This window comes from Syngnathus floridae, chromosome 1 (assembly GCF_059516105.1).
Source record: "Syngnathus floridae isolate MCC-2025c chromosome 1, RoL_Sflo_1.0, whole genome shotgun sequence".
NCBI lineage: Eukaryota > Metazoa > Chordata > Actinopteri > Syngnathiformes > Syngnathidae > Syngnathus > Syngnathus floridae.
Window position 1 is genome coordinate 18,278,489 of NC_142413.1, and position 27,400 is coordinate 18,305,888.

The following is a 27,400-nucleotide window of genomic DNA, read 5'->3' on the forward strand; positions in this document are numbered from 1 at the left end:
AGACAGACCGGGGGGAAACCAGATAACAGGAACAGGAACACAACAGTAGACACCGACAAGGAGGAACACACGGGCAAGGTTTAAATACATCAGGTAACAGGTGCAGGTGACAGAGATGACGATAACAAAAGGGTGTGGCTGAGGGAAGTTGACGGCCGAGCGTGCTCTTGCATGGGTGTGACATACCTTGGAAAAACTGTTCCCCCCTTTTATCCGTTCTTCTTCTTTTTTTCTGAAAAATTCAAAGCCTCCCTTCAAATGATGTAGAGAATATTCTAATATACAGGACCAGATATGGCATGTAGTACATGATTATTTCTCAGTGTGCTCCATCCAGTACCCTCCCACCATCATCCTCATACAGAGTGGACAACAGGGACCTCTTGTGGAGAATATCTGAACCTGCCACTGTTCCACGTCCATTCACTTCTGCTCGATTTCTCTAAAAACAGTGTCTCCACAATAATTATTAAATTCGGCGTGCGTACAACATTTTATTTACATAGATAAATCGATATCGTATGTGCAAACGTAAAAAAGAAAGAAAGAAAAGAAAACAACAAACATTTGACACACCCCTCTCCACAACTGCGTCATACTTCTGGATATAGGCCAAATTAAGCTGCGCATGTCCAAGCGCTGCTGCATATTGTAACGTAAAACCTCGCCCATCCATCCCTCTCCCCTTCCCTCCCTCCCTCCCTCCCTCTCCACTGCACCAATTTGAACAAACTCTATACGATTGCAACTGATTGCCATTAACACTCAAGAGAAAGGATGTGTTGTCTGCACGAGCATGCTCGCGTGCGTGCGCGTGCGCGAGCATTGTGTGTATGATTGAATATCAAATGGCAGGCTGCGTCAGAGCACCAGGCACAACGCCCTTCAGGGAGCAGACAGCTCGTAGTCATGGCAACGCAGCTCCTTTCCGCAGGTCACCGCTGAGGAAGGAGATGGGGGAGGGATGCTGTGAATGCTGCAATCAAAGCAAATCGTGATGCACGCCAATTTTTTTTTTAATGTGGACGGTGTGTTCATATGAATTCTTATGTACTGAGTTTTTATAAATCTCACTAACATTTAGAGATGAAAATGGTATGTAACATCCCGACTTACGTGGCAAAATGACAAAGCCTTTCTTCCTAAATGTGCCTCTCCATATTAGAGCTCATCTCCCTGGAGACCAAGCAGGAGGCAACACTGAGGCAGGCATGAATTCTGGACCTTTAGTCTAATTTGCTGCTTGGTCAGGCCTAATAATGACGTGATGTAAGCATTCACTGACAAAAATGTGTCTGGTGATGAAGTGCATCACTGTATCAACACAAACAGTTGACATAAATCGAATAGAATTGTTCACTTAACATCACATAACAACCCATTAGTTCCTGTTGTGTTTTTATTCAGTCTGTTATACAATAAGATCACATTACACAGACACTCAACTATATATTTCACTGTCAAAGCACCACTGTACAAATGCACTTTTTTAATGTACTTGCTTGTAAAACATCACAACTTTGAACATGTAAGCTGCAGCCACTCGTGTTTGCCCAGACTAGATTATATTATTTACTGGATGTGTTAATGTGATTGGCACTGAAAGGATGAATATGACATCATTTTTGGGGCCACAATATTCAGGTCGAAGGCGTTTTATGACATTGTATAGTCTTCTGAGTTGATTAACTCGTTTATGGCTCCATTAAGTCCGATGTATTTTTCTTAAAATTGTGTGCACTCTTGAATATAAACATTTATCCTCAGGACAGAAGTGGGAAAAGTCCAAGAATTGCATTTCAAGTTGTGGTTTTCTGTACAGAACTTTTGTGTTGTATTGCAGGTCAAGTAGTCAGTAAACACCTGAGCACAGGTTTTATTTGGTGACAAATACACAATTCCGGTACTGTAAACATTTTGAAATGTATAATTAACCATGTTACACAACTTTAGACAAGCTTGATATTGAGGGACAACCACAGTTTTCCTTCTTAAATGCAAAAGTAAACAATATGATGTATATTTTGTGATATATACAAGGAGGGTATTTATGGTCCTCAGCTCAGTAAATCAGAAGAACACTTGTATTTATTGTATTCATAATTATAATCAATAACACTTGTATTTATTGTATTATTGAAGGAAAATTCATGATACTGTACACAACTGTCCTGTTCCTCAGTTTTGTTCTGAGAGGATGATTATTGTTGATACAGAAAATGGGTTGTACACTATCTAAAACTATGACGGTTATTCCATGCAATAAAAAAAATTAAAGTGGGTGAACACTGACAAAAGGCCTCTCATTTCTGCGTTTGTTGACCTAACAACCCAACTTGTTTACATGAGATCATTTTGTAGCAAAGGTTAGGCACCACATTACAGTGGCTAATTTTTACCATTGGAATGTACAGTACATGTGCTGAATATACTTATTTTTCTATAGTTGACCATCATTTCAAGACAATTTGAACTAAGTAGCAATGGGCCCGGTTTGTTTTCTTAAACCACGTTTGAAATATTACAAACGAATCATTATTCCTTCAACAACTTTCGGGAAATTCTCGAGACGGTAGGTTTGTTAAGTCACCCAAATCATTCTTCACACTCATTCAAAACTGGGGGCTTTGCTCATGATGCCATTTACAAAAACCGAATGTCACTAAGTATAAAGTTCCAATCTCATTCTTGCAAACCACATTGTTGCTTTTTTAACATACTGTGCCATTTCCATTGATGATAATGGACAAACCAGAAAGACAGCGTGGATAAAAATGTAAAACACTGTACACATTATGTATGGTTGGTCCTAAGAGGCAATACAGTCTCATTTAGGCAATTCCACATCCAATTGTCCACTCACATTGTTCCTGTTTTGGCTTTTTGGACTTCTCATGGTCCAGTCTGTTTCTTGGCAAATGATGTCTCTTATACATTAACATATTTTTGGGATGAAGTGTGGTTGAAGCCATGCGGTCATGCCGTGCACACTGAAAACTTTTAAAAAGGCTTAGATTGGCTTTTCATGTGCTTAAAGAATAGAGGACATTGTAAGAAGGGTTGGGAGTCCTTCACCACAGCATTCAGTAGATGTCAAGTATTCGGAACCAGGCTGAGCATGACGGGAATGAGAGTGATGTCAATTCCGGGTTATCTCTTTTCCTCTGGAGGTCTCCGCTCATGACTGGTCCTAATTTGCAAATGGGGCAGTTCTGGCCTTCATGTGGATCGAATGCTGCTGGTTGTAGATGCCTGTCAATCAGACCAAAATATAGTTTGAAAAATTAGTGATAATTAATTGACTGCTTACTTGAAGCTGAGATGCATTCTGAGATAAGAAGGGGAGGTTGCAGGCTGAAGACACAAATGATGGGCCAGATCATTGAATGGAAATACTATGACAAACACCATGCTTGGGAAATATGAGAAGGAGCATAGTTGCTAGGAAACTGGGTAACTGGGCTCATTTTGCACATTCCTACATACACAAAAAATAGGTCAAACATGCAAAGTGTGAAACATTTGAGTCTGTTTACAACTGTAACCAAAGCAATGTGGGAGAAGCAGCACAAAGTCCAATAACAAAGTTTTATAATGAGAAATATTAGTTCAGAATGATGTTATTGGAGCTGTCGAGGGAAAAACATGCATATTGTTGTAGTTTTTGCAGTTATGTCAGCAAGTACACTGAAAATATAAATGCAACATGTTCCTGCTCCCATTTTCGTTTTTTTTTTTTTAAATATACACAAATGGCCTAATTCACATTTGTACAGTAATTCGTCTACCTATATGAGAGTGAGCACTTCTTTGCCAATAGGTGCTATTACCCATCAAGATTATTGCACTGGTGTGCCATAGGTTGGCCCAAATAATAGGCCACTTTGAAATGTTACTCTATTGTGCTTCAGAAAAACAGACGGCGTCTGGTGCGACCCTCATTTGCATGATTTCCATGATGCAGTGCAAAGCAGTAATTGCACCTGAGGCTACCTACAATAAAATGTCTCTAAAATAGATGAGCACTAATGTGTTGCATTTATAGTTGTGTCCAGTAGTAGAATGTAAGAAGTATGGTATACGTTAACAGGTGCATTCAAGGACTGGCTGCAGTTGACCCACAAATTTGTGCACATGCTGTATAATATCAAGCATGCGTCACTTATGTTGTAAATAATCTAATTGTGTCACTCTCGACAACAAATTGTCAAACGAGCCACCACTGCTTGTGGGTATTGTAGCCAAGATTAGATGATAAACGGATTCCTTTTTTTTTAGCATGCATTTGGGGTGATGGTATCGATGTGATCAAGTGCAGACAAAATATGGACATGAACAGGTGAACAATGTGACTTTGTGAGGAAAGAGAAATTCAACAGAAATAACAAACACCAAATGAGAAAAAGCACAAAAAAACACAGGAACAAACAAAAGAAGAGAAGACATCTTTTCTTGAAAGTGAATCCGCTGAGAGTGACGCCTGCATACCTGCAAGCTGTGGAGTGGCCTTCCCTCATTTCGGGTACTTTAGAGAAGGAAGAAAAAGAAAAAAGTAAGGTGGGGTCATTACAGAGCTCATAAAAACAATTGTTAATGTTATACTGTGGTGAGCGTTTCAATCCAGAGACAATATGAACATAGTTGCCGGATTCAGCAGCTGAGGCCCTGAATGATAGACATATTTCATAAAAAAAAAAAATATACATTTAACATTGTTTCTGCTAGATCTTATACTTACTGGGATGTGAATAACAAAGAGTGTAATAAAAGATAGGACGTGTCAGGAATGAATTGAGCCAGGGCGACCAAATGCAGCTTGAACCAGGATTTATTGAAGAGAAAGGGAGATGGAAGGTAGGTAGGTGGGGAACCGACGACACAGACGGGATAGAGACTCACGGCCAGCAAAAAGACAGACCGACCGACCGACCGAAGTCCACTTGGACAAGGGTAAAATTCTGACTGTGAGCCTCCAGACAGACCGAGGGAAAACCAGACGACAAGAAGAGGAACACTGGGCACAGGAATGGAAACAACAGTAGACACCGACAAGGAGGAACACACGTGCAGGGTTTAAATACATCAGGTGACAGACATGACGATGACGAAGGGGTGTGGCGAGGGAAGTTAACGGCCGAGCGTACTCTGCCATGGGCATGACAGAACGTCTGCAAAGCAGTTTTAATTGATTTAGTTTTGGTTTAGTTTCAGCCTAGTTTTGTTTAGTTTGGGGACTTTTGCTTTGTAAAACTCAGAAAAAACATGTTTGATGAATTTAAGCATAATGGAAACATCAGTTGTTGCCATCAACTTATATTGAATCTTTATTAATTTGTGGTGATATTACAAAAAAGATCAGTAAGTGGTTTTGTACATGATTTTATGTTTGTATTTTCATTCATGAACTTTTAGAATGTAAACCTGTATAAATACCCACCATGTCCACTCTTGTAATTAATTATATTGTAGGATAATGACCAAATCAGTTTTAACATCAACAGAAGTAGCTGCGACACAATTTGAAGGCTGTTTCTAAAACCATTTCATGTTTTGTTTTGATTGTTTTAGGCATAGCACAAGATCCAGTCACACATAGAAACCACACATGCACGAATGTATCCAAGAAAATATCTCAAAGCATTATAGATAGTGTGCACGGAATAACGCAACAGCATAATCGGAACATTTGTAAAAAACGCACATTTATAAAAAGTCCACAAATCCAGAGCCTTAAAAACTAGAACATTAAAATTTTTATTCAATTAAGTTGACAAATTGGGAAACTTAAATATTAGAACATTAAATGTTTTATTCAATTAATCTCCTAGTGTCTAACCTGTAGTTTGTCATAGTTTTTAAAATAAAAAAATGCTACACAGTGACTGCATTACTTTTCATTATTCATCGCTGCAGTGACATCTGCAAATAATTTTACCTGCAAGGTGGAAGGAGCAGAGTCGCTGGTCTCAGACACACCCGTGCTCCTGGGAATACTGGACACAATGTACCTGGAGCCCTTCGGCATAGGCTGCCTGACCACCAGCTTTCCTTTCCTGGTCTCGGCCAGAAAGAGACTATACCAGTAGGCATCGTTGGACACCAGAGTGGAATCTGCGATGGTGGAGTTCCTCTCGCTGATCACGCTGTTCCTGCAGGGAGGAGCCGCTTTGCTGGGCTTGACCTTCTGACACTTGAGCACGATGGTGACCAAGATGGTGATGAGCAGCAGGAAGGACACCGAGCCCAGACCGATGACCAGATACAAGTTGAGGTCGGAGAAAATGTCGTATTCCATAGGCACCTCGGTCATGTCTGAGTAGGCCTTGATGGCTGTCTCCATCGTGGACAGCTTGATGGTGACTGTCGCCGAGAGAGCTGGCTCCCCGTTGTCCTTGGCGACCACAACCAGTCTCTGGTGCCGAGAATCCTTGTAGCTGAACATCCTCATGGTGCGGATCTCTCCGTTGTACTGGTCCAGACTGAACAAGGAGGCGTCCGTCACCTGAAGGAACTGGTAGGTGACGCGAGAGTTGTGCACGGAATCCACATCCAAGGCGATCACCTTGGCCACCAGAGAGCCTTTGTCGGTGGATCTAGGGATCTTCTCCTCCACCACCGAGCCGTGTGCGCGCCACGGAGAGACGATCACGGGGGCGTTATCGTTCTGATCCACAATGATGATGTGGACCGTCACGTTGCTGCTGAGCGGAGGAGAACCTGAGTCTCGGGCCTCGATGTGGAAGAGGAACTCCTTCTCCATCTCATAGTCAAAGGTCTTGAGAGCGTAAAGGTTGCCGTTCTCCGGGTTGATGGAGAACAGCATGGACATGGAGGTGTTGGCAATCTCCTTCTCTAGGATGAAGTAAACCAAGTACTGGTTCTCGTGCAGGTCAGGGTCAAACGCGCTGAGGGAACTGAGCAAGGCGCCGGGAGCGTTATTCTCCATCACGCGGATGGTGTAAAAGGACTGAGGGAAGTGTGGGACGTTGTCATTGACATCCAGTAGCTGCAAAGTCATGGTTTCATTGTCACTTAAAGGAGGGGAGCCCCTGTCGGTGACAGTGAAGGTGATTTCGTATTCCGGAACCTTCTCGCGGTCCAATGGCTCAGAAACCACTAGCTTATAATAGTTATCCGGAGACTCCCTCAGTTTGAAAGGCATATTTTGTGGAATATGAAGGTCCACCACGCCATTATTTCCAGAGTCCTTATCACTCACACTGACCACTGCTATCACTGTGTCAACACCTATGTTTTCTTTAACTGGGCTTTGAAAGGACTTGATGGAAATTTCTGGATGGTTGTCATTCATATCTATCACCTGTATATTCACTTTACACTGGCCAGACAAGGGGTTTAGTCCCTTATCACTAGCAATGACTTCCATTTCATAAGATTTCAAATCTTCATAATTAATCATCTCCTTCACTCTGATTTCACCATTTTCTTGATTTAAACTAAACACATTTTGTGTTCTTTCTGACGTGTATAAACTATACGAATAAAAGACGTCAGAATTAGAGGCTTCATCTAAATCGGTGGCATTTATTTGAATCACCAGGCTACCGATAGGGGAGTTCTCCATCACATCTACCAAATATGTGTCTTTGTCAAAAGATGGGGCGTTGTCATTGACATCCAGGACTCGAACAATTATGCTGGCCGTGCCCGTGCGGGCCGGAACGCCTCCGTCCACAGCAGTGAGGATGAGATGATGAACAGCCTGCTGCTCTCTATCCAGCACCTTTTTTAGAATTAAATCTGCAAACTTGGAGCCATCCCTCCCGGTCTGAATTTCGATGTTAAAATGTTGGCTGGAGCTCAGGTGGTAGTTTTGCACAGAATTGTCTCCAACATCTGGATCCACTGCATTATTCAGGGAGAATCTCTCTCCAACCGGGCTGGATTCGGATATGTCCAAATGCATTGTCCCTCGTCGAAAATGAGGGGCATTATCATTAATGTCCATTATTTCCACTTCAATGTTGAACATGCGTATGGGATTTTCAATCGTTGCGTCCAATTTCAGAAAGCAATATGCTTTGGAGTTACACAGGAATTCTCTGTCAATTCTCTCCAAAATGAAAAGCTCTCCCGTGTCTTTGTTAATGTCTAGATATTTTTTATTTGCGACCACATCGATGCGCATTTTCCTCTTGCTCAGCGTCCTCACGTCTAAGCCCAAATCGGACGCCAAATTAGCAACCACTGAACCTTCCTCCATCTCTTCAGGAATCGAGTAGTGGGTGACAGACAACACCATGTCCACCAGTGTGCACAAAAAGAGAAGCAAGACAAGTGGGCGCGTCTCGACTAACTTACAGAAGCGGTGCATCATGTTGATGTTAGAATCCTTTAAGCGCTGCGAAAGGTTGAGGAGACGATCTCCTATTAAACGACTAAGCACAACGAGGATGTTAAAACAATTCTATTTTCTTACCGCTGATGTCTCTTGTGACGTCACTGCTGAACGTCTCACTAGTCCTCCTCCAATGAGAATTCGCGAGACCGAAAACGTCACCAGTGGGAAATTTTGTGGACAGCAGCGACGAAATTCGTTTTTAAGAATCCTTACATTTTAAAAACAACTGATATTCCAACGTTTGATTATTAATAAAAAAAAGCTAATTTGTTTCGTGACAAAATAACAGCCAATGTTTTCAGACCCACACCGACATATATCCTAACTTAAGTTATTTAACAAATACAAACTTCAGCACAATAAGTGTTTACATTGTTTAAAAAATAATAATACAAGGTATAGGTATCCATTTGCAAGTCTTTTTTAAAAATCTATTTGTTCTGAATAAATTATCAAACATTTTTATTATGAACTGTAAAGTTATTAATCAGTTTGTTGTGTTGGTATAATAAACTTAATGTATAAAACTAATGTGTGATACGTCCTAAAATGTTTTATTCTATTTTATGGAATCCTTTTTTTTAGAACATAATGCAATACTTTTTCAGAACAATGAGTCGCATTTTCAGTCGTGGTTGTAAATGGTAGGCACAAACCCAATCACACTCATTCTCGTGACACTGATTTATTTCTCTTAAAGCCTACTGATAACGTCATTTATCTTTCTCTGTAAGTCATCCATCCACCAATCTAGTAATTGATTTGTAAACACAGCGCTCGAGGTGAAGGGCATTTATGTTCCCCCGTTATCTTATATCCTAAATCCGAGATGCACGATAAACTTCAACATGCAAGTGTATAAAATGTGTCAAATTTAAAGCATTATGGTGTACTACCTCAAATACGTTGATTTCTTTTAAATCAAATAATAGGCCTAACTCAAATAAAAGAATGCAAAGTATCAGCAAATAGTGAGAGCAAAACATTTGTAAGCCAACGAGCAGATATAATGCAATAGTTCATATAATTTAGGCTAATCTTGATGCAAATCTCATGGCAGCATGTAAATAACAGCAACAACATTGTGAATGACTTGTCATTTAAAAAGTTCAAAAACCAGTACACCTAAAAAGCTTCAGTTGTGTTAGCGCCAACATGGTCAGGGTGCCAAACCACTTAACATTGCAATGTGTCAAACAGGGATTTAAATACAAACATGCAACAACATAATAAAACTGAAAATATGTAAAAGTCTTGATTTTGAGTCTTACCTTCATGTTTCAAAACTTTTGGCCAATACTATGCAATTGCTTGTTTGTTATATGTAAAACTGTGATTCTTAGCCAGGGAGCCACAGGAAAAGATATAAAACCACTTAATTTTTCACTTAATTACAATGTATAAATTACAGATTTGTTCATTTATCTATGCTAGTTATTATTACAGTGACAAACAGAACAGAAATGCTCAACCACAAGAGAAGAAGATGCGAAGTCCTTGTATGCAGTTGTTGCCATTCATGAAACAAAATAAGTCCTATGAGTATATCATCTTTGACTTGCCCAGATAAAACACGTACTCTAATTTTTCTGATGCATTCAGACGAGATCATTTTTTTCAATTCACCTAGTTTTGTGAATAATTGTTAGGCAGTGTGAAGTGTATTATCTATTAGGTGCCTTCATACAATAAGAGTTTGGAAACATTGCTGTAGATCATTTTGTTATTTTCAAATCTTATATGTACATGAATAACATATTTTGAATCATTTTCATCTTTATGTAAATGTACATCATTTTAATATCAACTTTCTACCTCGTGTACTCTTCTTACAATATGTTTCTATAATGTAATAAATAAACAATAAAACACATCATTTAGTTCCCTTTCCATAGGAGATTTATTATTTGAGTTTAGGGCAGAATGTTGACAGAAAGGACACAAGTTTACAGTATTTGGTCTATATCATACTTATACTTAACTTTCAGATGCATATGATTAAAATGTTGTTCATTGATGTATTTTTTTACGATAATATCCTAATGATTCATGTTAATTGAACAAATTTTAATCCTGTGCAACTGATATGTATATTTCGTTTAAGATTAAATGCTATCAAAAATATATTGTAATTAAACAACTATCATAACACAGCAAGGCAGTGCTGCTCTGGTTAGAAAGGCATAGATAGGCTGGTTAGATGACATAGAATCACTGAGGCTCTTAGAACACTGCAGATGTTTGACGGATGTGTCGTCATACCTGCAAGGTGGAAGGAGCGGAGTCGCTGGTCTCAGACATGCCAGTGCTCCTGGGAATACTAGACACGATGTACCTGGAGCCCTTCGGCATGGGCTGCCTGACCACCAGCTTTCCTTTTCTGGTCTCAGCGAGGAAGAGACTGTACCAGTAGGCATCATTGGACACCAGAGTGGAATCTGCGATGGTGGAGTTCCTCTCGCTGATCACGCTGTTCCTGCAGGGAGGAGCCGATTTGCTGGGCTTGACTTTTTGACACTTGAGCACGATGGTGACCAAGATGGTGATGAGCAGCAGGAAGGACACAGAGCCCAGACCGATGACCAGATACAGGTTGAGGTCGGAGAAAATGTCATATTCCAGAGGCACCTCGGTCATGTCCGAGTAGGCCTTGACGGCCGTCTCCACCGTGGACAGCTTGATGGTGACTGTCGCCGAAAGAGCCGGCTCCCCGTTGTCCTTGGCGACCACGACCAGTCTCTGGTGGCGCGAATCCTTGTAGCTGAACATCCTCATGGTGCGAATCTCTCCGTTGTACTGGTCCAGACTGAACAAGGAGGCGTCCGTCACCTGCAGAAACTGGTAGGTGACGCGAGAGTTGTGCACGGAATCCACGTCCAAGGCGATCACCTTGGCCACCAGAGAACCTTTGTCGGTGGATCTGGGGATCTTCTCCTCCACCACCGAGCCGTGGGCTCGCCACGGAGATACGATTACTGGGGCGTTGTCGTTTTGATCCACAATGATGATGTGGACCGTCACGTTGCTGCTGAGCGGAGGAGAGCCCGAGTCTCGAGCCTCGATGTGGAAGAGGAACTCCTTCTCCATCTCATAGTCAAAAGTCTTGAGTGCGTAAAGGTTGCCGTTCTCTGGGCTGATGGAGAACAGCATGGACATGGAGGTGTTGGCGATCTCCTTCTCCAGGATGAAGTAAACCAGGTACTGGTTCTCGTGGAGGTCAGGGTCAAACGCGCTGAGGGAACTGAGCAAGGCACCGGGAGCGTTATTCTCCATTACGCGGATGGTGTAAAAGGACTGAGGGAAGTGTGGGACATTGTCATTGACGTCCAGCAGTTGCAAAGTCATAGTTTCATTGTCACTTAAAGGAGGGGAGCCCCTGTCGGTGACAGTGAAGGTGATTTCGTATTCCGGAACTTTCTCACGGTCTAATGGCTCGGAAACCACTAACTTATAATAGTTATCCGGAGACTCCCTCAGTTTGAAAGGCATATTTTGAGGAATGTGAAGGTCCACCACTCCGTTATTTCCTGAGTCCTTATCACTCACGCTGACCACTGCTATCACTGTGTCGACAGCTATGTTTTCTTTAACTGGGCTTTGAAAGGATTTGATAGAAATTTCAGGGTGGTTGTCATTCATATCGATCACCTGTATATTCACTTTACACTGGCCAGACAAGGGGTTTAGTCCCTTATCACTAGCAATAACTTCCATTTCATAAGATTTCAAATCTTCATAATTAATCATCTCCTTCACTCTGATTTCACCATTTTCATGATTTAAACTAAACACATTCTGTGTTCTTTCTGATGTGTATAAACTATACGAATAAAAGACGTCAGAATTAGAGCCTTCATCTAAATCGGTGGCATTTAATTGAATCACCAGGCTACCAATAGGGGAGTTCTCCATCATATCTACCAAATATTTGTCTTTGTCAAAAGATGGGGCATTGTCATTGACATCCAGGACTCGAACAATGATACTGGCCGTGCCCGTGCGGGCCGGAACTCCTCCATCCACAGCAGTGAGGATGAGATGATGAACAGCCTGCTGCTCTCTGTCCAGCACCTTTGTGAGAATCAAATCTGCAAACTTAGTGCCATCTCTCCCCGTCTGAATTTCGACGTTAAAATGTTGGCTGGAGCTCAGGCGATAGTTTTGCACGGAATTGTCTCCAACATCTGGATCCACTGCATTATTCAGGGAGAATCGCTCTCCAACCGGGCTGGACTCGGAAATGTCCAAATGCATGGTGCCTCGCCGAAAATGAGGAGCGTTATCATTAATGTCCGTGATTTCCACTTCAATGTTAAACATGCGAATTGGATTCTCAATGGCAGCGTCTAATTTAAGAAAACAGGACGTGGTCGTTTTCAAGGGACACAATAACTCCCTGTCTATTCTCTCCTGAACAAAGAGCTCTCCCGTGTCCTTGTTGATCTCAAGGTATTTTTTATTTCCGACAACATCGATGCGCATTTTCCTCTTGCTCAGCGTCCTCACGTCTAAGCCCAAATCCGATGCCAAATTAGCAACCACAGAGCCTTCCTCCATCTCTTCGGGAACAGAATAATGTGTGACGGTCCACACAGTGTCCATTATGGCACAAATACAAATATATAAGCCAACATACCGTTCCCACGAATGCCTGAGAGACGCACGCGCCATAGTGAGTTTGAAGATCCTTAGTGTAAAATGATCGAATATGACGTTTAGTGCAAATTCGTCTTTTCTGCATCAGAGAAAAATCATATTCCTGGTAGTATCATTCTTCTCTTCGCTGATACGGAAAAAAAAACGCCCCTCGTCCTGAACCAATAGAATACGTTTTTAGAAATGACTTCATCACTAATCGAGGATTTTTTATTTGTGGGGAGCAGCGACCTGAACAGCCCTTTGTTAACACCTGCAATTTGTGGACTATATAAGTCCAATATATTCTTTTAAAATATTATTACTGTATTTGTGACAAATGTATCCTGTTCATTTAAAAAGGTGCGCTTTAATTTTATAGTCATTATTTTTGTGAGTCCTTATCTTGACGCGAAGCTTTTTTTCTTGCTTGTATGTGTTTTATTTTCCTGGAATGTGTTTTAACTATCTTACAATTTTCAGTTCAAAATATGTACCCTAGCATTGACTTTTTAATTCTGTTTTGCTTCGAACTTTAAGCAACTACGTACTCAGTGTCTTTATAGACCCCACATTTTTCACATTTCCAAGAGTTTCTCTGTAGGACCCAGAGGGCACTTAAAGTGATTGTGAGCCGCCGGACAGAGCTTGAGGCTTGTTGGACAAAGTACCTGATTTGCATATGCTCGTTAGCAGCAACAGTTGCACGGCATGGTCATAAAAACATGAATTTTGACAACAAAGAATTAGGAATGATAACTCCATTTCACAGAATGAAACAAAACACGTTTTACATGTCGTTCCTACCCTTAGGTTTTGCAACCAAGCCCACTACACAGTCTACTTAATGAAAAAAAAAAAGAAACAATGATAACATTCTCAATCACGTATAATAATGTTAAAACAAATCCTACCCGTGTGTGCAAACAATAACAGATTATAAATGACTGCAAAGATCACAGTCAGGTAACCTCCAAATGCAGTACAGTGACACTGCAGTTGCTACTGTAAGGTCAAAAGAAATGAAACTATGTTGTAGGGAGAGCTTATCTACATCATCGACAACATTTTATAAGAACTGTATATAACTTTAACAAAGTTCTATTGTGCCAAAGTTGGATGATTGTTTTTTTTCTGATGGCAGCTGATGAGCATGTGGAGCATGTCTTGTGATAAGATTTTGTTCCATGGGAAGTTTGATGATATATATCTAATATATATAATTCCTGCAGTGTTGATACAAATATAATAACGAGTAAAGGTTGTAGATTTAATTGTTCATATACTGTTGGATCACTGCTGTTCGCTGCTTGTGCAGAATTTGTGCAAACAAACAAAAATGATTTATGTGCTTTACAGGCCTAAGCTGTTTGAATCTAAGCACTATATATTGTCAGGATACAGGACAAGTTACTGATTAATTTGCTCATCTTCATACCTGCAAGGTGGAAGGGGCCGAGTCGCTGGTCTCAGACATGCCAGTGCTCCTGGGAATACTGGACACAATGTACCTGGAGCCCTTCGGCATAGGCTGCCTGACCACCAGCTTTCCTTTCCTGGTCTCGGCCAGAAAGAGACTGTACCAGTAGGCATCGTTGGACACCAGAGTGGAATCTGCGATGGTGGAGTTTCGCTCGCTGATCACGCTGTTCCTGCAGGGAGGAGCCGATTTGCTGGGCTTGACCTTTTGACACTTGAGCACGATGGTGACCAATATGGTGATGAGCAGCAGGAAGGACACCGAGCCCAGACCGATGACCAGATACAGGTTGAGGTCGGAGAAAATGTCATATTCCAGAGGCACCTCGGTCATGTCCGAGTAGGCCTTGACGGCCGTCTCCACCGTGGACAGCTTGATGGTGACTGTCGCCGAAAGAGCCGGCTCCCCGTTGTCCTTGGCGACCACGACCAGTCTCTGGTGGCGCGAATCCTTGTAGCTGAACATCCTCATGGTGCGAATCTCTCCGTTGTACTGGTCCAGACTGAACAAGGAGGCGTCCGTCACCTGCAGAAACTGGTAGGTGACGCGAGAGTTGTGCACGGAATCCACGTCCAAGGCGATCACCTTGGCCACCAGAGAGCCTTTATCGGTGGATCTGGGGATCTTCTCCTCCACCACCGAGCCGTGCGCTCGCCAGGGAGAGACTATCACGGGGGCGTTGTCGTTCTGATCCACGATGATGATGTGGACCGTCACGTTGCTGCTGAGTGGAGGAGAGCCCGAGTCTCGGGCCTCGATGTGGAAGAGGAACTCCTTCTCCATCTCATAGTCAAAAGTCTTGAGTGCGTAAAGGTTCCCGTTCTCTGGGTTGATGGAGAACAGCATGGACATGGAGGTGTTGGCGATCTCCTTCTCCAGGATGAAGTAAACCAGGTACTGGTTCTCGTGGAGGTCAGGGTCAAACGCGCTGAGGGAACTGAGCAAGGCGCCAGGAGCGTTATTCTCCATCACACGGATGGTGTAAAAGGACTGAGGGAAGTGTGGGACATTGTCATTGACATCCAGCAGCTGCAAAGTCATGGTTTCATTGTCACTTAAAGGAGGGGAGCCCCTGTCGGTGACAGTGAAGGTGATTTCGTATTCCGGAACCTTCTCGCGGTCCAATGGCTCAGAAACTACTAACTTATAATAGTTATCTGGAGATTCCTTCAGTGTGAAAGGCATATTATGTGGAATGTGAAGGTCCACCACTCCGTTATTTCCTGAGTCCTTATCACTCACGCTGACCACCGCTATCACTGTGTCAACGTCAATGTTTTCGCTCACGGGAGTATGAAAAGATTTGATGGATATTTCTGGATGGTTGTCATTCATGTCCTCAATTTGAATTTTGATTGTACATTGTCCTGATAAACTAGTGACACCTCTGTCTGCTACTATAACTTCCATATCATAAATCCTAAAATCTTCATAATTCAGCATTCCTTTAACAGTAATCTCACCAGTAGAAGGATTTAAATTAAAAGTGTCTTGTGTTTTCTCTGGTGTGTATAAACTGTACATATATGTTAAATCAGAATTTGATCCCTCATCCAAATCAGTAGCATTTAGATCAATAACAAGGCTTCCAATTGGGGAATTTTCCATTATTTTAACATTATAAGTAGACTTGTCAAACAGAGGGGCGTTATCGTTATTGTCTAAAACGTGAACAATAATACTCGCTGTGCCAGAACGTGGAGGTGTACCGCCATCTACTGCCGTTAGTATTAAATTGTGGACGGCCTGCTGCTCACGGTCTAAAACCTTATTCAGTATTAAATCTGCAATTTTTCTTCCCTCCCTCCCTGTCTGAACTTCAATATTAAAATGCTCACTTTCACTAAGATGATATGTTTTAACTGTGTTACTGCCAACATCCGGGTCGACTGCATTGCTGAGAGAAAATCTCTCTCCTTTTGATGTCGATTCAGAAATATCCAAATGAAAGGCATTTCTCCGAAATTGTGGGGCGTTGTCGTTCATATCCACTATTTCCACCTCGATGTTAAAAATCCTTAACGGGTTTTCCAGGATCATCTCTAGTCCGAGATAACAAGAACCTAGCGATTTTGTTGAGCAGACGTGTTCCCTGTCTATCTTCTCAACAATATACAGCTCCCCGGTGTCTTTGTTCACGTCCAAATATTTTTTGTTTGAAATTATGTCCAGGCGCATCTTCCTCTGATTCAGTGTTTTTACATCCAATCCCAGATCGGTGGCAAGATTGGCAACGACGGATCCCTCTTTCATTTCCTCGGGTATGGAATAATGGGTCACCGAAGTGGATATTTGATTAACGCAACAGAGAAGAATAAAAATGACGCACAATGCGTACCTTTGTCGTGGCTGCGAAACTGAAACGGACCTCATTGTTCTTGTGAGCGTTCACTGTACCTCAGTATAGGTCCAAATGCGCGTTTGTCAGGTCCGCTTTCAGGATACAAATATATCCACAACGCGTAATTGCAAATGTATTCCGGATTGTCCACATTGGCGGACGGTTATTTCAGCACTGCAAATCGTCCAGTTTATTTCATCACCGCCCCATGACTGGATGACGATGCGAATGAGCTGTCATTTAAATACAACAAACAGCGCCACCATACTATTTTTAATCCCATGACAACTCATGGAGTCTATTTGTTTATTTATATATATATATCGATTGAGCGCGCTCAAAACAAAAAATATATTTATTACTACATTTCTACCACACGTTGTAAGCAATGTGGCCTAAACTAAAAGGTACCAACGGCCTGGCTCAAATCCGTAAAGAGCCCTTGAGCAGGGCACTAAACTCCCCAATACTTTCCACAGGTAAGAGAATACTCTTCACTATTGGGGTTTCATTCAGACACTAAAAAGGAGTTACATAAAAAAGGAAGTGTTGGTGGCACACATTAAAATCATGTTTCATTAATAGTGTAGAAAATATAATCATATTCATGTTGGTGAAAAATGATTTGAATGTTTGCAACCAATGTCCATATTTTTCAGTTTAATTTTTTTCACTCGTACAGAGTGTAATATAATTATTTTTAATGTGGTCAGTGATCAAGTGTGCATGCAGACAAATCAAAAACTAAGTACAAATCGGTAAATTCTTTTGAAAAAGTGTGTATGATAATAATCTTGGAGTGATAGTTGATGCAAAACTACGCTGGAAATCACACTCTTAATACTGATGGGTCAAAAACAATCCAATTATTAAATTGACCCAACTTCCTGGATTGATTTGCACAAACAATCCCATTTTTTTGGACAAATCGAGCCGACAATTTGGGTCAAATTTACCCAATTTCCTAGATTGCTCCAATTTTTAATCCAGCAGTGTTGAAGGTGCACATGATATGAAAAGCAAGAATTTAAGTATTTACTAATTTCCAATAAAACTAAATATGCTGTGACTGACATTATTTATTTTTTTAGATAAAACAAAACATGCACAGCTACAATACTAAATACTCTGACTATAAAAAAATCAAGCAATACCTTATCAATTTAAATACTCAAATTGCATGACTTTAATTAAAAATAGAACAGATGACATACAAAATACACTATCATTTACTTTACTACAGTATTCAGAAACTATTTTAACAATGAGCCTTATGATCTGTGGAAACAGATGTTTAGAAAAAGCAAAAAAATAAATAATTGTTTGATATTTGGGTGTGCCTCTTAATCGCCGTTAGAAGTGTTGATTTACAGAATAATTATAAAATTAGCTTAAAATGTTTGGCTCGCTTCGTTTAAAAATATGTTTATAAATATTATATATAGAAAACAGGTAAAAGAAAATTGAAAATGGAACTTTTGGCTACGTTAGCTTAACTGATGTCTGTTCATGGTTGTATGGTCAAATAAAACATCATCATTTAAATGACACCAACGAGGTAAAACTCTTCAAGTGTAAGGATAACCAACATGGCCTGCGATTTTCTGGCGACCAGTTCAGGGTGTACCCCGCCGACCACTCAAAGGTGGCTAGGATAGGCTCTGGGACGCCCATGACCCTTATGAAGATAGTTGGTTTGAGAGATGCATGAATGAATAAACCAGCATCGTGACACACTGCAATAAACTCAGAAATCCTGATCACATTTGAAATCAAAAGGGTCCACTGACCACTCATACCTGCAAGGTAGATGGGGCAGAGTCACTGGTCTCAGACACGCCGGTACTCCTGGGAATACTGGACACGATGTACCTGGAGCCTTTTGGCATAGGCTGCCTGACCACCAGCTTTCCTTTCCTGGTCTCAGCCAGAAAGAGACTGTACCAGTAGGCATCGTTGGACACCAGAGTGGAATCTGCGATAGTGGAGTTCCTCTCGCTGATAACGCTGTTCCTGCAGGGAGGAGCCGCTTTGCTGGGCTTGACCTTCTGACACTTGAGCACGATGGTGACCAAAATGGTGATGAGCAGCAGGAAGGACACCGAGCCCAGACCAATGACCAGATACAAGTTGAGGTCGGAGAAAATGTCGTATTCCATAGGCACCTCAGTCATGTCTGAGTAGGCCTTGACGGCCGTCTCCACCGTGGACAGCTTGATGGTGACTGTTGCAGAGAGAGCCGGTTCCCCATTGTCCTTGGCTACCACAACTAGTCTCTGGTGGCGTGAATCCTTGTAGCTGAACATCCTCATTGTGCGGATCTCTCCGTTGTACTGGTCCAGACTGAACAAGGAGGCGTCTGTCACCTGCAGAAACTGGTAGGTGACGCGAGAATTGTGCACAGAATCCACGTCCAAGGCGATCACCTTGGCCACCAGAGAGCCTTTGTCGGTGGATCTGGGGATCTTCTCCTCCACCACTGAGCCGTGCGCTCGCCACGGAGAGACAATCACGGGGGCGTTGTCGTTCTGATCCACAATGATAATGTGGACCGTCACGTTGCTGCTGAGCGGAGGAGAGCCCGAGTCTCGGGCCTCGATGTGGAAGAGGAACTCCTTCTCCATCTCATAGTCAAAAGTCTTGAGTGCGTAAAGGTTCCCATTCTCCGGGTTGATGGAGAACAGCATGGACATGGAGGTGTTGGCGATCTCCTTCTCCACGATGAAGTAAACCAGGTACTGGTTCTCGTGGAGGTCAGGGTCAAACGCGCTGAGGGAACTGAGCAAGGCGCCGGGAGCGTTATTCTCCATCACGCGGATGGTGCAAAAGGACTGAGGGAAGTGTGGGACATTGTCATTGACATCCAGCAGCTGCAAAGTCATGGTTTCATTGTCACTTAAGGGAGGGGACCCCCTGTCGGTGACAGTGAAGGTGATTTCGTATTCCGGAACCTTCTCGCGGTCCAGTGGCTCAGAAACTACTAACTTATAATAGTTATCCGGAGACTCCTTCAGTGTGAAAGGCATATTACGTGGAATGTGAAGGTCCACCACTCCATTATTTCCCGAATCCTTATCACTCACGCTGACCACCGCTATCACTGTGTCAACGTCAATGTTTTCACTCACAGGAGTATGAAAAGATTTGATGGATATTTCTGGATGGTTGTCATTCATGTCCTCAATTTGAATTTTGATCGTACATTGCCCTGATAAACTGGTGACACCTTTATCTGCTGCTATAACTTCCATATCATAAATCCTAAAATCTTCATAATTCAGCATTCCTTTAACAGTAATCTCGCCAGTAGAAGGATTCAAATTAAAAGTGTTTTGTGTTTTCTCTGGCGTATACAAACTGTATGAATATGTTAAATCAGAATTTGATCCCTCATCCAAGTCAGTAGCATTTAGATCAATAACAAGGCTTCCAATAGGAGAATTTTCCATTATTTTAACATTGTAAACAGATTTGTCAAACAGAGGAGCATTATCATTTGTGTCTAACACTTGAACAATAATTCTGGCTGTCCCAGAACGTGGAGGTTTGCCACCATCTACTGCCGTCAACATTAAATTGTGCACAGCCTGCTTCTCTCGGTCTAACATCTCTTTCAGTATTAATTCAGCAAATTTGGACCCATCCCTTCCAGTCTGAACTTCAATGTCAAAATGCTCACTTTCACTTAGACTATACGTTTTTACTGTATTACTTCCAACATCCGGATCAACCGCATTGCTGAGAGAGAATCTATCTCCTTTCGGTGTTGATTCGGATATGTCCAAATGAATGACGTCTCTCCTAAATTGAGGGGCGTTGTCATTCATATCCATTACTTCCACCTCGATGTTAAAGATTCGCACGGGATTTTCTAAAATCACCTCTAGTTTTAGATAACAAGACGCTGATGACTTTGACGGACAAAGAATTTCCCTGTCAATTTTCTCCACAATATACAGTTCACCAGTGTCCCTTTTCACGTCCAAATATCGCTTGTTTGCAATTATATCCAGCCGCATTTTCCTCTTGTTTAGTGTTTTAACATCCAAGCTCAGATCGTTGGCAATGTTGGCAACTATTGATCCTTCCTTCATTTCTTCAGGAATTGAATAATGTGTGACTGAAGCAGGTGCTCGATGAACAAAGGAAAAAAACACAAAGAGCAGCACGTACCTCTTAAAAGAACACATCAGTAAAACGAACCCCATTGTTGTGTGCGGATCCGTTCAATTTCAGCTCGGATAAAAATATTAGTAATCCAAATGATAGTTTGATTCCTCTAACTATCTTGTTCTCCAATATCCGCTCGTGCGTTTCACCCCGATAAGCTGCAGAACGGTAACTGGTTATGGATCTAATTCAGGTGGCCGTAGTATCGGCCTGAACCATTGTGGTGTGTGTTGTTTTTTTCGTCTGCCAGAACAGCAACGTTACACTAATCACTGCGTCACGCACGGACTATTTTATTGGTCAAACAGCGCCTCCCTCTGGTTTCTTACCGCTAAACATAGAGCAAAAGTCAAATGGGTTGTGATTTACTGTATTTTGAGTCATCATTGTTTCAATACGCTGAAAATACTCCATGTTATGTGATTTGTGAGGTTGTTTGTGATTTAATTGAAAACTGCGATCAGAAATATATTTTCACTATATGAATTAGTAGGTTTTAAGTAAATTACTCATACCTGCAAGGTGGAAGGAGCGGAGTCGCTGGTCTCAGACACACCCGTGCTCCTGGGAATACTGGACACGATGTACCTGGAACCCTTCGGCATAGGCTGCCTGACCACCAGCTTTCCTTTCCTGGTCTCAGCCAGAAAGAGACTGTACCAGTAGGCATCATTGGACACCAGAGTGGAATCTGCGATGGTGGAGTTCCGCTCGCTGATCACGCTGTTCCTGCAGGGAGGAGCCGCTTTGCTGGGCTTGACGTTCTGACACTTGAGCACGATGGTGACCAAGATGGTGATGAGCAGCAGGAAGGACACCGAGCCCAGGCCGATGACCAGATACAGGTTGAGGTCAGAGAAAATGTCGTATTCCATAGGCACCTCGGTCATGTCCGAGTAGGCCTTGATGGCCGTCTCCACCGTGGACAGCTTGATGGTGACTGTCGCCGAGAGAGCCGGCTCCCCGTTGTCCTTGGCGACCACAACCAGTCTCTGGTGGCGCGAATCCTTGTAGCTGAACATCCTCATGGTGCGAATCTCTCCATTGTACTGGTCCAGACTGAACAAGGAGGCGTCCGTTACCTGCAGGAACTGATAGGTGACGCGAGAGTTGTGCACGGAATCCACGTCCAATGCAATCACCTTGGCCACCAGAGAGCCTTTATCGGTGGATCTGGGGATCTTCTCCTCTACCACCGAGCCGTGCGCACGCCATGGAGAGACAATCACGGGGGCGTTGTCGTTCTGATCCACGATGATGATGTGGACCGTCACGTTGCTGCTGAGCGGAGGAGAACCCGAGTCTCGGGCCTCGATGTGGAAGAGGAACTCCTTCTCCATTTCATAGTCAAAGGTCTTGAGAGCGTAAAGGTTGCCGTTCTCTGGGTTGATGGAGAACAACATGGACATGGAGGTGTTGGCGATCTCCTTCTCTAGGATGAAGTAAACCAGGTACTGGTTCTCGTGGAGGTCAGGGTCAAACGCGCTGAGGGAACTGAGCAAGGCGCCGGGAGCGTTATTCTCCATCACGCGGATGGTGTAAAAGGACTGAGGGAAGTGTGGGACATTGTCATTGACATCCAGCAGCTGCAAGGTCATGGTTTCATTGTCACTTAAAGGAGGGGAGCCCCTGTCGGTGACAGTGAAGGTGATTTCGTATTCCGGAACCTTCTCGCGGTCCAATGGCTCGGAAACCACTAACTTGTAATAGTTATCCGGAGACTCCTTCAGTGTGAAAGGCATATTATGTGGAATGTGAAGGTCCACCACTCCGTTATTTCCCGAGTCCTTATCACTCACACTGACCACCGCTATCACTGTGTCTACATTAATGTTTTCACTAACAGGAGTATGAAAAGATTTGATGGATATTTCTGGATGGTTGTCATTCATGTCCTCAATTTGAATTTTGATCGTACATTGCCCTGATAAACTAGTGACACCTCTGTCTGCTGCTATAACTTCCATATCATAAATCTTAAAATCTTCATAATTCAGCATTCCTTTAACAGTAATCTCGCCAGTAGAAGGATTCAAATTAAAAGTGTTTTGTGTTTTCTCCGGTGTATATAAACTATATGTGTATGTTAAATCAGAATTTGATCCCTCATCCAAGTCAGTAGCATTTAGATCAATAACAAGGCTTCCAATAGGAGAATTTTCCATTATTTTAACATTGTAAATAGACTTATCAAACAGAGGGGCATTATCATTATTGTCTAAAACGTGAACAATAATGCTGACGGTTCCAGAACGTGGAGGTGTACCGCCATCTACTGCTGTTAGTATTAAATTGTGCAACGCTTGCTGCTCTCGGTCTAACGTCTTTTTCAATATCAAATCTGCCAATTTGGATCCATCTCTACCTGTCTGAACCTCAATATTAAAATGCTCACTTTCACTCAGACGATACGTGCTCACTGAATTGCTCCCCACATCAGGATCGACTGCATTGCTTAAAGAGAATCTCTCCCCTGCTGGAGTGGACTCAGATAAATCCAAATGAATGGCCTCTCGTCTGAACTGAGGGGCGTTGTCATTCATGTCTAGTATTTCTAATTCTATGTTAAAAATTCGTAGTGGGTTTTCCAGCGTTACTTCCAGCTTGAGATAGCATGATGACGTACCTTTTGTGTTGCAAATATGTTCCCTGTCAATCTTTTCCACAATATAGAGTTCCCCAGTCTCTTTGTTCACATCCAGATATTTTTTGTTGGCAATAATGTCGACACGCATTTTTCGTCTAACCAGACTTGCAACATCCAAGCTGAGATCATTAGCAAGGTTGGCAACAACGGATCCTTCTTTGAGCTCCTCGGGGATGGAATAATGAGTCACGGAAGCCAAAACGTGGACCGTGTACAGCAACACAAAGAGGTGCACGTACCTTTTGTTTGGCCTCATTGTCTCTGAGAAGTCCATTATTTCCAAATCGCGGCACGCTATACTGAAGGTGATGAAACGGGCTTGCCTTTACTGCCAAAGATGTACCCACAAACACTATGTAAACAAGTTTAATCCGACCGAGACTCCAAAAGACGCGTGACCGTTTCCCGTGTTGATTTCAGGACCAGGGAGCTGTCCCTTTCTTCCCCTTCCCTCTTTACGATGAAAAAAATAAATCCGCCGCTGTCATCGTATTTCCGATCAGTAGGTCATGTTATAAAAACAAGGCTAGATAGCGCCACCCTCGGTCTTAATGTGCAGTATGCTGTATAACATGAAGCAGTGTTTGAATTACTGTATTGTGTTCCATAATTCTAGTAGGTTAAAGTTTTTATCCGATTCTTTTTTTTTTTTATAATTTCGAGTCAAGAGTTCCTTGGTTATTCTTACATTACATTTTATTGACTTTGATCGATGGCCTCATAAAAGACATCACAATTACAATTATATTCGTGCAGAAAATCTACATTATTATTATTATTATTATTATCCACCAGTTTTCTTAACTTCTTGTCAAGGTTATGGGAAAGCTGGAGCCTCTTCCAGTTGACATGCAGCAAAAGGCAGACTTCACTCTGGATTGGTCACAATTCAAGCTACAGTGCATATAGAGAGACAGACAACCGTTTTCACTCACATTCACACCATCAGTGAGTGGAAACTGAACCCGTGCCTTTAGAGAGGTCAGAAGAAACGCCCACTACACAGTGGACAACTGCTGAGTCATAGTAGGCTACTACGACTTGTGGTAGGAACATTACAGTGCTGTGTGTTGTTTGTGTTGCTGGTAATAGTTAGTGTTATATATTTTCATTTTTATGAAAGAGAAATTCTGTATCTGTATTTAAAGAATACAGGACTTTGTTTTTTACCCAATAAGAATCTTGATCATTTTAAACAACATTTAACAAGATAAAAATTAATTTACCTGCAAGGTGGAAGGAGCGGAATCACTGGTCTCAGACACGCCGGTGCTCCTGGGAATACTGGACACGATGTACCTGGAGCCCTTTGGCATAGGCTGCCTGACCACCAGCTTTCCTTTCCTGGTCTCAGCTAGAAAGAGACTGTACCAGTAGGCATCGTTGGAAACCAGAGTGGAATCTGCGATGGTGGAGTTCCGCTCGCTGATCACGCTGTTCCTGCAGGGAGGAGCCGTTTTGCTGGGATTGACCTTTTGACACTTGAGCACGATGGTGACCAAAATGGTGATGAGCAGCAGGAAGGACACCGAGCCTAGACCGATGACCAGATACAGGTTGAGGTCGGAGAAGATGTCGTATTCCATAGGCACCTCGGTCATGTCTGAGTAGGCCTTGACGGCTGTCTCCACTGTGGACAGCTTGATGGTGACTGTCGCCGAGAGAGCCGGCTCCCCGTTGTCCTTGGCGACCACCACCAGTCTCTGGTGGCGCGAATCCTTGTAGCTGAACATCCTCATGGTGCGGATCTCTCCGTTGTATTGGTCCAGACTGAACAAGGAGGCGTCTGTCACCTGCAGGAACTGGTAGGTGACGCGAGAGTTGTGCACAGAATCAACGTCCAAAGCGATCACCTTGGCCACCAGAGAGCCTTTGTCGGTGGATCTAGGGATCTTCTCCTCCACCACCGAGCCGTGCGCTCGCCACGGAGAGACGATTACAGGGGCGTTGTCATTTTGATCCACGATGATGATGTGGACCGTTACGTTGCTGCTGAGTGGAGGAGAACCCGAGTCTCGGGCCTCGATGTGGAAGAGGAACTCCTTCTCCATCTCATAGTCAAAAGTCTTGAGTGCGTAAAGGTTCCCGTTCTCCGGGTTGATGGAGAACAGCATGGACATCGAGGTGTTGGCGATCTCCTTCTCCAGGATGAAGTAAACCAGGTACTGGTTCTCGTGGAGGTCAGGGTCAAACGCGCTGAGGGAACTGAGCAAGGCACCGGGAGCGTTATTCTCCATCACACGGATGGTGTAAAAAGACTGAGGGAAGTGTGGCGCGTTATCGTTGACATCCAGCAGATGCAAGGTAATTGTTTCATTATCAGATAATGGCGGCCTTCCTGAATCTTTGACTATTAGTGTGATTTCATAATCAGGGACTAATTCACGATCCAAAGGTTTGGACACAACAAGCTTATAATGCAACGGTCTGTCTGATGACTTATTTAAAACAAAAGGGATTGAGTCATGAATGAATAAATGGACTTTGCCATTATCACCCATGTCTCTGTCTCTAATATCTACCAGGGCAATTACAGTTCCAACAGGGACATCCTCGTTTACTGTGGTTTTAACAGACTGGAGGGTGATTTCAGGATAATTGTCATTCATGTCCGTTACATGGACGACCACTTTACACTGGCCCAGAAGTGGGTATATGCCTTTATCCCTCGCCTCAATGTGCATCTCATAAAACTTCATGTCTTCATAGTCAATGGTCCCCTTCACTGTTATTTCCCCAGTGTTGGGGTTGATTGCAAACACGTCTTGGGTTTTTTCTGATGTGTAAAGTGTGAATGAGTACACAAGCTCTGAATTTTGCCCCTCGTCGAGATCTGTAGCATTTAGCTTGATCACGGTGGTTCCGATGGGGGAATTCTCTGTCATGTTAACTGTATAAATCTGCTTGTCAAATCGAGGCGGATTGTCATTTGTATCTTGCACTTTCACAATAATATTAGCAGTGCCGGAGCGCACTGGATTCCCACCGTCAACTGCTGTTAGTATTAAATTATGAACTGCAGTCTCCTCTCGGTCCAAAGACCTGGTCAAAACTAAATCCACATACTGTGTCCCATCAGTACCTGTCTGGATTTCAATGACAAAATGCTGACTGGGGCTGAGCTTGTATGTTTTAATTGTATTAATACCCACATCGGGATCCACTGCATTGGGAAGGGAGAATCTCTCCCCTGGCGTCGCAGACTCAGACACATCCAATTCTACCCTATCTCGTCTAAAATATGGTGCGTTGTCATTGATATCAGTTATGCCAAGCTCAATATTAAATATGCGCAATGGGCTTTCTATTATTACATCAAGTTTAAGCAGACAAGAGGCTGGTTTGGAGGGGCAAAGATATTCTCTGTCCATTGTCTCCACGATGAGCAGTTCACCCGTCTTCTTATTCACATCCAGATATTTTTTGTTGTGAAAAATATCAAGTTTTACCTCTCTTTGTGCCAAGCCTCCAGGTTCCAGTCCCAGATCGGCCGCAAGATTGGCCACCACGGAGCCCCTCTCCATCTCCTCGGGGATGGAGTAACGTGTCACGGACAAAGCAGCCGGCCATGCTGCAAGCAACACAAAGAGCCCCATCCAAAAATCCATCCTTTGTCCATCATGGCACATGACTGGCATGTTTTGGGGAAGGCAAAACACCATTTATATAAAAAATGTTTTAAAGAATTCCTCAAGGCATGTCTCAGAGAAGCAAACTGTTTCAAATAGCAACATCGGATGGGAAAGAAAGATGTCTCCACCCTTC

At 42.7% G+C, this 27,400-nt stretch overlaps 1 protein-coding gene across 7 annotated transcripts; it reads right to left on the reverse strand.

The window, feature by feature from the left end:
• Positions 1 to 1,381: 1,381 nt before the first annotated feature.
• On the reverse strand, positions 1,382 to 27,400 carry LOC148404393 (protocadherin alpha-C2-like). 7 transcript variants are annotated; one of them, XR_015859515.1, is made up of 3 exons: positions 8,323 to 10,617; positions 4,489 to 4,525; positions 1,382 to 3,252 (listed from the first exon to the last, which is right to left on the reverse strand). XR_015859515.1 is itself a non-coding variant. In XM_088381261.1 (3 exons), the coding sequence occupies exons 1-2, from the start codon at positions 27,295 to 27,297 to the stop codon at positions 4,514 to 4,516; spliced, it is 2,448 nt and encodes an 815-aa protein (XP_088237387.1). In that variant the 5' UTR covers positions 27,298 to 27,400; the 3' UTR covers positions 1,382 to 3,252; positions 4,489 to 4,513. The 7 variants fall into 7 exon arrangements, 6 of the variants coding, with proteins under 6 accessions (XP_088237387.1, XP_088237398.1, XP_088237422.1 ...); XM_088381261.1 differs by lacking the exon at positions 8,323 to 10,617 and adding an exon at positions 24,862 to 27,400; XM_088381272.1 differs by lacking the exon at positions 8,323 to 10,617 and adding an exon at positions 21,504 to 24,637.